The sequence below is a fragment of the Babesia bigemina genome (assembly GCF_000981445.1).
Source record: "Babesia bigemina genome assembly Bbig001, chromosome : III".
NCBI classification, from domain to species: Eukaryota; Apicomplexa; class Aconoidasida; order Piroplasmida; family Babesiidae; genus Babesia; species Babesia bigemina.
In genome coordinates, this window is record NC_027218.1 from 3,469,799 (window position 1) to 3,484,934 (window position 15,136).

The 15,136-nt window shown below is 46.2% G+C and overlaps 2 protein-coding genes across 2 annotated transcripts; both read right to left on the reverse strand.

Moving 5' to 3' along the window:
* Positions 1-1,925: 1,925 nt before the first annotated feature.
* Positions 1,926-7,319, reverse strand: BBBOND_0314000 (hypothetical protein; the record flags this gene model as incomplete). Its single annotated transcript, XM_012914230.1, has 1 exon — positions 1,926-7,319. One exon carries the CDS (start codon positions 7,317-7,319, stop codon positions 1,926-1,928), a length of 5,394 nt encoding a protein of 1,797 aa, XP_012769684.1.
* A 1,198-nt stretch (positions 7,320-8,517) lies between these two features.
* Positions 8,518-14,321, reverse strand: BBBOND_0314010 (hypothetical protein; the record flags this gene model as incomplete). Its single annotated transcript, XM_012914231.1, is given in 2 exon segments — positions 8,518-14,230; positions 14,242-14,321. 2 exon segments carry the CDS (start codon positions 14,319-14,321, stop codon positions 8,518-8,520), a joined length of 5,793 nt encoding a protein of 1,930 aa, XP_012769685.1.
* Between the last annotated feature and the right edge of the window lie 815 nt (positions 14,322-15,136).

Here is a 15,136-nt window from a genome sequence, read left to right on the forward strand (position 1 = left end):
TTGGTCATCAACGCAATCACTTCTGTCTATAACATTAGATGCCAGTTGGCAGTTAGGTTATCAGTGGGATATGGATGACGATGTTCGCGCTACTAAATTGCTTAGTTTAGCTGTAGAATGCGATGCAGAAGGGTATCTTGCGTACGAGGAAATCGCGGATGTTGCGGCCCACCGGGAAGCGGAAGATGCACAGGTCGAGCAGGATGATGGCGACGATGATGGCAACGATGACGGCGGCGATGGCGGAGTAGGGAGGGGGGGATAGTGGAGTAGTCACCTCACTGCTCATGTAATTTGCCATAAAGCAATCATTACTCTGTCTAGAACATTAGATGTCAGTCGCCAGTTATGTAATTGTGATTAGCTGCGCAGTAGATACCGCACCCTGTGGAACGGCCGGATGCGGAAGTAGATCATGACGCAGATGACGAGGATGATGAGGGCGACGGGGACGAGGATGTAAGGGGTGGGAGAAGATGGTGAGTCGGAGGTATTACTCTGCTCTGCGATGATATACTGTACATCATGGGAAGATGTGGATACCGATGGAGCGGATGTAGAGCGTCTCTGTTCGCAACATGGACATTCACAGCCGGATTTATCACACTCACTGCATTTCTTTGTACATTTCGGTGGTTTGCATTCGTCTTTTAATGTGCCTACTTGGCGTTGGTAGAAAAAGTTATAACAGTATATGCATCCTCTATTTTGACATTTTACACAACACCAATAACAGCAATTACACTTCACGAGCAATATACACCCATTATTACAATCGTTACAAGGTAGACCACCATACGTCCCTTTAGACATCTTCCCCTGCCGCTCCCGGTCCCCTCAACCTGCAAACATCAATCACCTAGCAAGCACTCACCAACTGCAACACTACCACTGCCGCTACCACTCCCCTCAACCTGCAAACATATCAATCACTCAAGCAGCACTCACCAACTGCAACACTACCACTGCCGCTCCCAGTCCCCTCATCAACACTTACCCTCACCCCTGTGTCCCCCCAGCCCAGGCCACCGACACCCACGCTGCCCGGGATACCACAGATGCCCTGACGCGGCGCATGTGATTAGCACGAACCGTTACTTTAAATTATTCACTATTCGCAACGCCATAAAAATTGCAGCGACCCGTGAGCTCAACTCCCACAGTGCAGCAGCACCGTGCTACGAGCCGAGATATCGGCGCCGTGCTGGCGGAGCGTGTCGGCTACGTGCCTAAATGTGATATCAACAATCGCTACATTGCCGCCTATAAATGCTACTCAACCAGGCCAACGCAGATAACGCCACCCTGCCAGTGACTCGCAACACACGACTTAGGCCACCCGCCGCGGCCCTCACGACCGCCTACGTTAGCGACCAATCACCCAGCCTCACGTGACACTGACTCAATAGGCAACGCGGACACCTCGCACAGTCAACGCGTGACTCAACGCACCAGGCAATCAACGTGCTACTACACCCACCAAATTACTATTCATCCGCTAGCTTAGCACTTTGCCTGGGTGCTAGTTTACCACTTTGCCTGGGTGCTAGCTTACCACTTTGCCTGGTTGCTAGCTTAGCACTTTGCCTGCGTGCCAGCTTAGCACTTTGCCTGGGTGCTTGCTTACCACTTTGCCTGGTTGCTAAGTTAGCACTTTGCCTGGGTGCCAGCTTAGCACTTTGCCTGGTTGCTAGGTTAGCACATTGCCTGGTTGCTAGCTTAACACTTTGCCTGGATGCTAGCTTAGCACATTGCCTGGGTACTGGGTTAGCACGTTGCATTGTCTTTCCGTCATCACCTAATCTAGGTACTTTTTAGTTCACAGGTTGCCGCTAGAGTAATTCGAGACATTAGACTACGTTTGTCGGTTAGGTGAGTAGGTGAATTATTACGTGAGTTGCTGTGAATTGCAAGTGTGAATACAATTACGGTTGTAGATACGATATCTTGGCAAGCCTTCCGACTTGCGCCGCCGCCAACAATGACTGCGCTGTAATCTTGTGCGATGACGGTATCCTCAGGTGTGAGCGTATGTGGAGCACATCCAGTCTGCCAACCATTACGCAGATGAGGTAGAAGAAGGATAGTGACCAAAGTGCGACGGTCATCCACAAGAAAGGTGCGCGGATGGTGAACATGAAATTGTCAATGGCTTTGAAAAACTGCACAAGATGTGAGTCTTTGTCAAATGCCTCCGCAAATACATCGCAGAAATCTCTGCACGTGCGTTTTGTATGCGATTGTCCATCCCTGTTCAGCCTCTCTGGATCGCCGAGAACGAAGCCGTATTTTGCCAATGTCGGCAGCGTTGAATTGCACTTTACAATGGATTTGCATTTGGGATCGTGATATCGTGGCGGTTTGTACGTAGTTGATGTAGTTGTACATTCCTTGATGCACGCCTTTTCATGGCAATTCGACCCCTTGAAACCGCATTTGGAATTGCACTCATCGTACAACTTTTTAAGCAGATCGTAAAACGTCGCCGTCAGGTAAACGATCCACGACAAATATTTATCGGCATGCTTCGATGAAAACATACCGTAGATGGATTTATTGATCGGACGCAAATATGGACCACATACGACGGCGTCATTCGACGTGCATACGAGACTTCCCAGGCTACCAGCGGAATGCCCCGTCCACGCTTCTGAGTGACTAAAGGAAAATATGTAGTAAACCTTTAGCTCTTCATAATTAACGCCAAAGTTTGCATTGTTCACCGCAGTGTTGAATGCTGCTTCCCTATGCTCGCTATTACCCATGCTCCAGCGATTGGTGAAATTGTAGTAAAAGGCGAACATATCGCCGAGAGTCTGCGGAGGCGTTTGTAACAGACAGTTGAAGTAACCACAAAGTTTCGTAAGTGGACTACCCTGTTTTCCACAAAATTCTGCAAGCACCTTCCTAAGATGTTCACCTATCTGAGTATGCGATGCCATAGTGCTTATATCTGTAAAGCCCATTGGCGTCTTACACGGTATGCCGCGATGGTTGGACACAGTGCATTCTAGTTTACAACCTGGTTTCTTAAATGAGTGTGGTAGAAAACCCGGCAAACCATCCTCTAAGTATGACTGTAACGGAGATTTTACACCGCACTTAGGGTGTAACTCACACGTTTGGTTGACCTTTTGGTTACACTTTTGGTCAGCGCATTGCTTTGAGTTGCACTTCCAATCTGACCCACCGATTGCATTGCCATACAAACAACCCCGCCACCCGGAACAGCTTTCGTCGTTGCAGCATTGGCAGCATACGAAGTAGAGCTGTTGGTAAAGACGATTCAAGATGTCTACCAGCATATCAATGCATTGGCCGTAGCGAGAGGGATACGAGAACCCTTGAGAATTGGTGTTGAAGTCCACCGCGTATATTCCGTCCGCGTGTCCATGACCAAGTATAGATGTAAGTACGTCGTGAGCCTGATGGCATACTTCCGTCAGCATGCCTGATATTCCTCCAACTGTGATGTTCTCCGGGTGAGCAGGCAGAGTGTCGGCGTCGTCGGTTTCAAGCAAGATGTCGTCCCCCTCACTGTTAGCAGCGTTGTTCTCCTCCTTCTCAAACAGCTCACTGAATCCGTTAAATGACAACGGTTGGTAGACAGGATTGTATGGAAAACCGGACAACCATAGCAGCATTTGGTATACGCTCGACGGTTGCTTGGTGGCGAACATGGTACCGTAATGGCAGACTTCGTAGTAATGATGTAAGTGGGTGAACAGTTGAGCTAATATGCCCCCTTTTTCTTTGAAATACTCAAAGCACTCACCAACGGAATTTAGTTCACTGGGATCCTTGTTGAACGTCTTGTGACGCGTGAAGCCTCTGCTCAATCTGAAGGCAACTTCTTTACCGGTGTACGTTTTCTTTAGGCTCTCAATCCCGTAGCCATGGATCGTCAGGTAATCCCTCAACATATTTGTATTTTGGTTCCCGGTGTCAGTGCCGGCAACGAAGTGCTCCTTCCACGTTTTACCGCCGTGGTAGAACAAATGATGCAACTCATCGACGTAACTGGTCACGCAGGTCAAAAACACCTTCGCGCAATTATTTCCATTTGTCGTCAAAATCATATTCTGATCGGAGTCCTGCACTTTTTGAGCGCTTTGCTGCTTAGGGTCTTTTAACAACCAATCGGTGATTGCCGGCGAGCCATCGTACCTACTGACATACGCCCTCCCAAGTTCACCTACAAGCTTCCGAAGTCCACCTCTCATGGCATCAGGCAACTCCGGATGGTTATGACCAGCGAACGTGGATGGCTGCAGTGCGCTAAGTGTATTAGTAAAATCAGCGAGATTACGGGAGAATGTATGATCAAAGTGATTCGAGGAGGAGAGGTCGTCGAGCAGAAGGCCGAGCATGGCTTTCACGTCAGCGATTTTGGTGGACGCAACTGTGTCTTTCTTCGTTTGCCCAGTCGAGGTTTGCACTTCACTTTCGACGTATTGGAGCAGCACATCTACGAACATTCTGACTTGGGGGGTAGCTGTTCGTAGTTCCGTTTGCGTTTGCAGAGTGTCGAGAAAAGTTTGATTGTCTTTCATTTTGCCCATCATTCCCTTCAATCCGCTTTCCAGATCCTCTTCAATAATCTTCTTAATCGCCGCATTCTCCCTCTCAACCAACTCCTGCAGCTTCTGGAGCGCGGCGGCCTTGGACTGGGCGAACTGGGAGAGGGCGGAGTTGCGGATGGCGGCGATTCTTAGTTTGACATGAGTTGCGAGACTATCGGTAATGGTGGAGATGCAAGTATTAATTTTTGTTCTCATTAATTCGTAGAACTTTCTGCACGCATTTATAATACCGTAGACGGTAGTTGGCATTTCAGTAGTGTCGTCTTCATGACCAATTATATTTTCTAAATGTTTTTCGATATCCTTAAGACCGTTAGAAAAAACACCGGCGAGACCACGGTTGAGGCCCATTCCAAGATCTCTCAAAAGCGCTAAGACTCCTTTGTCAGCTTTATCATCCCCCATGAATGAATTTGACTTCTTCACCAAGGCGGTGATTTCCCTGAGCTCTTCAGCAATTTTGGTGAATGGCTCGTCAAAGGTCTGCTGCTTAATCTGTTCACCTACACTAGGACTAGGGGCGATTATATTCAAAGCCTTCTTGATTTCGTCTCCAATATCCTTGATCTTCTGCGGAAGAGCGCCTTCAAGTTTTCCAGCGTCACCGGTCAGTTTGGTTGAGTCTTGGTTGACGAAATTTTTGTAACCACCAAATTTATCTGCTCTATCGGGAAGTTGTACAGTTTTATCAGTTGTTGTCCCGATCTCCGCATCAAGCGTATTTGTCACCCACTCGATCGCAGTGTCGACGTCAGCGGCGGCGGTATTGCTGGCATCGCCATCGGAACCGGCTTGTGTCGCCGTTTGAAGCTGATGATGAAGTGTCTCAATCTGTGTATGAACCTCTTTCAAGGATGTGTCGATTTTGCTTCCGTAGCTAGTTCCACCAGATCTAAATTGGGCGTTTATGTTATCGGCGTTGACTATTGCAGTTTTCAAATTGATGATGTGGGACGCCGAAATAAAGCTCTTAAGTTCCGTATCTGCGTCCTTAGCCAGATGTGACACCGCATAGACAATGGTTTTTACGGCGCAATTAAGATTATACGGCTGATATTTGTTTGGATATGTAGTCGACATAGTAAGTCGTAATTCGTCATTACTCATCATGGCGGTTTCAATCAACGAAACAATTTTATTTTCCTGCCCCTCTACTTTGGCAGAACACGTAGTAAGACATCTACTAATTGCCGTTAACATATGTTCAGGATCATCATAATCAGTTATGCGAACCGTATCGACATATGATTTCATCTCTTCCGTAATAGTTTTTTTTACCAATGGAGTTATTTTCTTCAATAAGTCCTCCTGAGTCACTCCCCTAGCCGCATGTTGAATGCTGCTGGGGCCCTGAAAATTTTGTTTGTTATCACGAGCGTACCAAAGAAGATATCCTTTCTGCATTACATCGCTGTCTACGACCGCTGTAACGGTTGCAACGATAGAACCCTCAAGCAGACTTTTGAACCCCGTGGCATAGTCCTTAATACCGTCGACAATCTGTTTCAGTCCGTCCTTATTATGAAGCAAACCTTCACCCGGTACACCTTTTATTTTCGCAACGTAATCTTCAATCTTATCTTTCACTTCGCACCAGTTGTAGTATATGCTCTTATCATTTGGTTTGTTCTCTCCTCTTTTTTTGGACTCGCCAACGTGACCCTTTATCTCATTAAGCTGACCATAGATATAGCCAAGCACCGTAGCAATTTTCTTTTTGCGCTCCGAATCGGATAAGCTATTTGTGATATCAACAACTTTATAAAGTTTCCCAATCGCCTCTTTAATCCCCGTCACCTTCTCCTGAACAGCATCCTTCACCTTATACAAATCATTTTTTAGAGCATCGTCCATCTGTTTCACTTGTTCAAGCGCGTGTGGAACCAAATTTTGAACCTTTTCCTTTGCTAATGTGGCGGCGGCGAGAAGTGTCAGCGATTTATATTTCAACAATCTGGTTTTCTCTAAAATCTCTGCATCCCCTCCGCCTGTTTTTTTATCAACCCTCTGAAGTATCTCATCGCACTTCTTTATAGCGGCTTCCACAACTTTCGCGACCTCCCGGATCCAACGCTCCAGATTTTCATTGATTGTCTCTAATTGATTTTTAACTTGCTCCATCGGTGCAATAATGTTCATACCAAAATTTTCCTGCAATTCACCGATGCACTTTTTTTCTTCCCTCGTGGCAACTTGCTTGACAACACTTTCAAGTGCCCGAATCTCAGCATCTGTGTCTTTGGCCACCTTCTCAAGCCCCTTGTGATCGAGTTCAGCAGACCTTGCCAAATCTTTCACTGCTTGATCAATCACTTTTACATTCGGTTCAATTTGCGTTCTGAGGTTTTTGTCGATTTTTGAAAGTTTTTCTAGGGACTCCGCACTTTTCTGGGGAAGCTTCTTGACTTCCTCCATCCAACTCTTCAAAACTTCATCAGAGTACGGTGATGCATTTTTACGTTTAATCGCATTTAACACCACGGAAATATCTTTATCAAGTATTTTCAATGGTCCAACAACCATTCCATTTTTTTCCTTTACTTCCCCCTCATACCCCTCCAACCACTCCCTCACCGCGCCGACAGACGCCGCAAGCCCAGCACGCCCGGAGCCAATATTTTTATTTACCTCTTCTAGTACTTTTTCAAGTTTATTATTCACAGGCATGTATTCATTGTATTTTTTAACCGCTTCATCATCCTTCACCGCACCAAGCACCCTGTGCAAAAACGCCATCACCCCGTCACACAGCCTATCCAGGTCAGAGTAGACAATTCCCTGGCCGGTGTAGCCTTTGGAGTCTTTGTTGAAGCCGAGGAAAGTTTCGAGGCCGGTGCAGAGGTTATTAAGGATGATAGTAGGGTTGTTATTTGAGGTATTTTTAGGGTTTTAAATTTTGTCAAATTTCTTGTCAAGCTCACTAGGCGGCACATGGTCAGGGCAGTGGCAAGAGGTGGGAGAGGGGAAGTGAAGGGTGACAAGGCACAAGTTATTGTTATGGTTTATAGAGGTCATAGCGATAATATGGCGAGGTAATTCGAGGGATGTAGAGTTGTAAAGGGAGCGATGTAGAGTGGGTTAAGGGGCGATGTAGAGTGGGTAAAGGAGCGATGTAGAGTGGGTTAAGGGGCGATGTGGAGTGGATAAAGCAGCGATGTAGAGTGGACAAAAGGGGCGATGTAGAGTGGGTTAGGGAGCGATGTAGAGTGGGTTAAGGAGCGATGTAGAGTGGGTTAAGGAGCGATGTGGAGTGGATAAGGGAGCGATGTAGAGTGGATAAAGGGGCGATGCAGAGTGGGTAAAGGGGCGATGTAGAGTGGATAAAGGGGCGATGTAGAGTGGGTTAGGGAGCGATGTAGAGTGGATAAAGGGGCGATGTAGAGTGGGTAAAGGGGCGATGTAGAGTGGATGATAAATACCACTCTGATCACCATGTCATCGCTGCCGTGACCATGTCATCGCTGCCGTGTCCATGTCATCGCTGCCGTGACCATGTCATCGCTGCCGTGTCCATGTCATCGCTGCCGTAACCATGTCATCGCTGCCGTGACCATGTCATCGCTGCTGTGTCCATGTCATCGCTGCCGTGACCATGTCATCGCTGCCGTGACCATCAACTTGGTCAACACGTTGGTCAGCACGTTGGTCAGCACGTTGGTCATGGCATTGGTCACCACCTTGGTCAGCACTTTGGTCAGCACTTTGGTCAGCACTTTGGTCAGCACTTTGGTCAACACTTTGGTCAGCACTTTGGTCATGGCATTGGTCATCAACTTGGTCACCACTTTGGGCAGCATCTTGGTCAGCACAGTTGTTAACTACTACACAATCACATACAACGATCAATGAGTTACACAAAACATTAGACAACAATTAGTTGTATAGGTGAGTAGGTGATGCTAGGTGAGTGTAGATAGTAAACACGTGAGTACGATTATGGTTGCAGGTAAAACACCCTGTTAAGCTTGTTAACACGTGCAGCTGCAAGCAGTGATTGGGCGGCTATACGATGCGATGAGGGACTATGCAAATGCGATTTGATGTGGAGCAGGTCGAGGCGGATGACCATGATGTGCAGGAGGTACAAGAGAGAGAGGAGCCAGAGGGTTAGGACAAGGTAGGAGAAGGGTTCACGGATTCTCCACAGGAACATGTCACATTCGTCAAATAATTTTGAGAAGTAATTGGAACGCGTGACCTTGAACAATATTGTTTGGAAATCAAAACATTTCATGGCGGATTTGCGAGCATCCAACGTCGGCGCGTCTTGGAATGCGAAACCATATCTGTACAATATTGGCATGACACCGCTACATTTGACCATTGAGGTGCACTGACATGTATTATCGAGTACACCATGTTCGCCCTTTTTACATTTGCCATTCAAGCAGCTTCTGCAGCCCCAATCGTTGCAAAAGATGTCTTTGAAAGCGGCAAGGAGACTTTCAAGATACTTATGGAAATTCCACGGGAGATATAAAATCCAGGAGAGATATGCGTTGGAATGCTTGTTCGCTAAATACAGATATGAATCGGCACATAACGATTCGAGATATGGAGCGGAGTACTGGTTTTTATTGCACGTGCTTGACGATGTAAGATCCATCAGATGACTGTCTTCGCACTTGGGTAGAGCAGCTGTGCAATGACTGTAAGCGTTGCTAACTGCATCTGTGAGTTCGGATGCGTTCTTATACAGATCGATTGATACACCGCTGATTGACTTGTCTATGGACTTCTTCAGAGTCTGGGTGTCGTACTTAGAATGGTTATTCCATCCAGTGACCAGCGACAAGGTGAAAGAGAAATGCTCGGGCAATGTTGACGGCGCTTTGGGAGCTAGGCAAAGGAAGGAAGCGAGATAGGGGTTGCCGAAGAATTTGGCCAGCACGTTACACAGGTCTTTACCTGTCCTCATGCTACCTGAGAATCCCCTAAACCCGAGAGGCGTTAAGCAGGGCATCCCTGGCTTATTAGTTGGACAGGTTTTACATTCGTATCTACAGCCGATTGAAGTCAGCTTGTGAGGCAGGCAACCGACGTGACAGTCGGATAGGAAGGACATCAATGGCGACTTTGGTTGGCAACTTGGTTGGCTGTTTACTTGGCAATTTGGTTGGCACTTTGACTTGTCAGTTGGATGCTCCTTGCAAGGCCAGTTAGCCGGCAGCACGTCCCTACCGTAAGTGCACTGCAACCAACCGTTATGCGATGCGCTGACGGAACATTGTGTCTGCAAAAATCTGAGTGGCGGAAACAGTCTGCGGAGGATGTCCAGAAGCATGTCCAGGCAATCTTCGCCGGAAGCGGGGTACTTGAATTTAAATGAGTTATTGCACAGGTCACTGCCATAGATGGTGCCCGCGTCTCCAGTGCCAGCGATACTAACGAGAAGATCGTACGATGATGAACAGAGAATCTCAAGCGCTTCAGTTATGCCATACCACGTGATTTTCCTTGGATTAGCATCTAGGTATGAGGATTCGTGGTCAAGCAGTGAGATACCATCGACGTCTGCAAGCGCTTTTTTGTTTGCGTTATCAAGCAAGTTACCGATACCATCCTGTAGCAACGCAGGACGTGCGACACTGTATGGAAGGCCACTCAGCCAAATCAACATTTCATATACAGAGCATGGTTGCCTCCTCGCGAAGTGAGTTGAGTAGTGGCACACTTCATTATACCTGTCTATGTGATGTAGAAGGCAATCGAGAAGATCAGCGAAATTAAAGGGCGCCTGTTTTTTCGGCTCGCCTTCGTCAGTCAAATTCGATTCGCAAGCTGTAAGATGTGCTTTAACTTGGACGTTTGAAATTTCTTCGTTAAACTTCGCAAGCATATTTTGACCCGTTATACTTGTCCTGCATTGCGTTTCTCCGTCCTTCGAATCCTCTCTTTTGGCGACCAGGTATCCGCAACGTTGTAGGAACAGACCAAGTGGGTTGTCCTCATTTTTCATGCTTATGCAAAGCACTTTATTTTCCCAGTTGTCTTCACATTTATTTATCAATCTGATTATGTCTTCGTAAATGAAGTTGAAAATCGTCAGGAGTATTTTGGCGAGCTTAGTGCCATCCGGGGTTGACACAGTAATCCATCTGGCAGGCCCACTTAAGTCAACTATTTGTCCGGTTTTCTTAACCAAATTATCGAAGTCAATACGATCAGGATGACCATCATACACCCTCACGTACGCCTTTTCCAACTCCTTCACGAAATCGCGCAACCCTGGGACGAGACTCAAGGACACTTTCTGGGCGGTGTTGGCATACGTCTGCTGGGCGAAGTCGTCAATCTCGCTTTTTACCTTCGCCAGATTTTTGGTAAAAGTGTGGTCGTAGCGGGTGAGGGAGGTGAGCAGGGTGTCGAGAGCGTTGGAAATTGCGTTGACACGCATAGTTGTGGGAAATAGATCGAGTTGTTTCTGCAGATCGTCGAAGATATTCTTGAAGCTGTTTTTAACAATTGGCGAAAAGTCGAGGAGCTTCTTTTCGGCTGACCGGGGAGGAGAGAGAGTTTCAGTGAAAGAACTAAGCGGTGGCATGAATTTGCTGCGCAATTTTGATAGATAGCCTTTGAGGCCTAGTTGTTTGTCAAACTTGATGATTTCTTCAATTTTATCAAACCGTTTGTTCACGATTTTTTGAAGGTCGGTAACCTGTTTTCTCTTCCTTGCGGTGTAAAGCATTTTAGCTTTTTCTTGCAATTCTTTGAACGCCTGTCTAATTCGTATGTCGACAGCATGACGCAGCTTATTGAACGATTTTTCAGTTTCATCATGGGTTACCCTTAGCATCTCATCCGTATATTTCATACATTCTTCCAACTCTTTCCCAACGGCTGAGACATTGGCCCTTACCAGAGTTACCTGCTCACCAAGCTTGCCTATATCTTTTTGCAATGTAGCCAATGCTTCGTAGACACTGCCTTCCATGGTGGCACTTTGGCCAACCTTGTTTGTCAAAAATTCATTAATTCTGTTGTGCAGTTTATCAGTTTGTTGTTGGATATCGGATATCCCATCAGATGAGCCGGCATCTGTGCTGTGAGTTATTGGAGTTTGCAGCTTCTGCATCTCAAGCTTTACTTCCTTAAGAGTATGCTTAAAACCTGCAGTTGTGCCATCAATAAGCTCTGTTATTTTTGTGTGCAGTTTATCAAACGCTTTATTGGCCGTTTCTTTAAGCAGCGTCTCTAGTTTGTTGTCAAATTGGTCGCTGGTTACCTTGGCCTTGATTGCCACGACTTTATTGACAAGGTCACCTTCAATGGGGAGAACGTTTTCGGCACCAATGGTTTGCTTAATGCCATTGTTAATATTATCATGGAGGTTTTTAATTTGTGCGTGAACGAGACCTAACGCCACATCAATTTTGTACCCGTGGTCCGGTGTACCGAGAATTATATCTGTGTCCTCCACATTGTTAAATTGTTTTCCAATGTCTACAGTTTGCGTTATAGCCTGCGTCAGATTACTAATCTTCAACACACCTACGAAACGCTGAAGTTCCGGTGCAGCTTGCTTGAATCTGTTTATTACAGAGTTCACAATGCCTTTAACTGCAGCTGTAAGATTTATGTCAGCATCTGTGTGAGCGACACTGGAACCGGATGTTTTCAATAATTTATCAATGGCCTTGACTGCCAACTCAATTGTTCCGTTCCCATCGGTATCCTCAAATTCAGACTCTAACTTTACAGAAAAGCTTGCATATTTCTCTGCAATGTTACTAACATTTGCATTATCCAATGCAGCTGCTACAGCGGCACTTTCAATATGGGTGTTGATGAAATCTGGAAGGTTGTTTGTAATCACGGATTTAACGTTCCGTATTTTTGAAGGTCTGTCACCACCCTCAAGCTTCCTATCGTTGTTTAGTACATACTCAAATATTTTACCATATATTGCTCCATCATTCACAAGTTCACCAATCCATGGCTTAAGAACAGCGACGAACTTCCCGCTGCCGAAACCTTCCGCATACGACCTGATGCCATTGACAATCTGCGTAAGACTTGAACCGCCGGGACTTGTTAATGTATCGACGAATCCCGTAAGCTCATCTTTCAACGCATCCCAATTGTGATATATGCTTGAATCTTCTGGCTTAGTGTGTCCCGCTTTTTTATCTCCGACATGCTGCTTAATACGACTCACTTGCCCCTCAATTTCTTCAAGAATGATCTTCACATGCCCTTTAACATTCGTTTCAATGACATCTATGACTCCGTCAATTCGCTGTGCCAAGTTCCATGGATCATCACCATCGCCGTTTTTAAAATGCTCCAACGTTGTCCTTCGCATCTTCTCCTTGACCGTTGTGTCACTTTGTCTAAGCACCTGCATACGTTGATCCAAATATTCCACCAACTTCTTAATGGTCTTTTTTTCTCCTAGAACATCATCCTTAAGCTTATTTGCAGCCGCCAAAATACCTTCAACTTCTGGAACAAATTGTCCTTTGTACCTATCCAGAAGATTGGCCAACCCACCGCTTACCGTGTTGAAATGCCACTGGAGTCCGTCGTCGACAGACTTCTGTAGGTCGTAAAGTTGCTTTGATTTCATATTAAAAAGCTTTCCATAAAGTCCTCTGATCCACACATCTAATAAGTCTTGAAGCCACTTCCTTCTAGCATTAACAATTTCTTCGACATGCTGAAGCATGGCGTTCCACTTACTACCCGCCTCTTCATACATGTCCTTCAAGTCCTCGTTCCTAGCCGCCTCTTCGAACGTTCCCGTGGCCTGAACCAGCAATGAAATGTTACAATTTAACTTACCTAATAGCGTAGGATCAATGTGTTTTAAAGCCTTTTCGGCCTGGTCGGCAAGACTAACGTACCTCCCAGCTCGCTCAGTCCATTCCTTTACCTGCGTAATAAGGTTTTTGTCTTTTTCTTTTTCTATCTCATTTTTATCGCGTTCAACTAGATTTTTCATGACCTCTATGGGCTCTACAACTGCAGTAATTTTATTGTTCACCTCCCTCTCATACCCCTCCAACCACCCCTTCACCGCGTCGACAGACGCCGCAAGCCCTTCACGACCGGAGCCAATTGAAGATTGTAATTTCTTAATAACTGTATTAATGTTATTACTCTCATTTTTATCATAAGTTGTCACTTCATTTTCGTTTTTCACCGCGCCAAGCACACCACTCAGAAATCCCATCACCCCGTCACACAGCCTATCCAGGTCAGAGTACACAATGCCAGTGCCATCGTAGCCTTTGGAGTCTTTGTTGAAGCCGAGGAAAGTCTCGATGCCAGAACAAAGATTCTCTAAGAGGTTTTTAGAAGGATTTTCACCACTTTTAAATTTACCATGAAATTCACAAAGCTTCTCCACTTTCTTCAAAGCCTCCAACTTGGAGTGCAATTCGGCTGAGTCAGCAGAGGGAGAGGGGGAAGGAAGAGAGTGATTATAGAGGTTATTAGGCTTACTAAGTATATCTTCAAGACGCTGAATTTCTTTACTAACTCGCTCACTAAGCTCACTAATTTTCTGGGTGTCACCAGCCTGGACAGCAGAGTTGACAGACTCAGAAAGCTTAGTAACATGAGAAGAGTAATGATTTTTAAGGTCTTCATTACTGTTAATTTGGGCGATAATGGCATATATAACGGCTTTCTTAACACTCTCACTTTGACCAACAAAAGCGCCAAGTTGACCAGCAAGGTGACCAAGGCTAATGAGCTTGGAGTCAATGTCCTCCAAGGCTCTTCTAGTAGCATCATCAGTAAGAGAATGGTCAGTATCAGCAAGTTATTATAAAGGTTTACAGAGGTCATAGCGTTAATAAGACGAGGTAATTCGAGGGATTTGGAGATAGGGTGAACATGATGGGATATGGCAGTGGCAAGAGGTGGAAGAGGGGAAGTGAAGGGTGACAAGGCAGGAGTTATTAGGATGGTTTATAGAGGTCATAGCGGTATTAAGGCGAGGTAATTCGAGGGATGTAGAGTGGATAAAGGGGCGATGTAGGGTGGGTTAAGGGGCGATGTAGAGTGGGTTAGGGAGCGATGAGGAGTGGATAAAGGGGCGATGTAGAGTGGATAAGGGGCGATGTAGAGTGGATAGAAAAGCGATGTAGAGTGGGTAGAGGAGCGATGTAGAGTGGGTAGAGGAGCGATGTAGAGTGGATAAGGGGCGATGTAGAGTGGATAAAGGGGCGATGTAGAGTGGATAGAGGAGCGATGTGGAGTAGGTAAAGGGGCGATGTAGAGTGGATAAAGGGGCGATGTAGAGTGGATAAAGGGGCGATGTAGAGTGGGTTAAGGGGCGATGTAGAGTGGGTTAGGGAGCGATGTAGAGTGGATAGAGTAGCGATGTAGAGTGGATTAAGGGGCGATGTAGAGTGGATAAAGGGGCGATGAAGGGTGGATTAGGGAGCGATGTAGAGTGGGTTAAGGGGCGATGTAGAGTGGATAAAGGGGCGATGCAGAGTGGATTAGGGAGCGATGTAGAGTGGGTTAAGGGGCGATGTAAAGTGGATAAAGGGGCGATGTAGAGTGGGTTAGGGAGCGATGTATAGTGGGTTAGGGAGCGA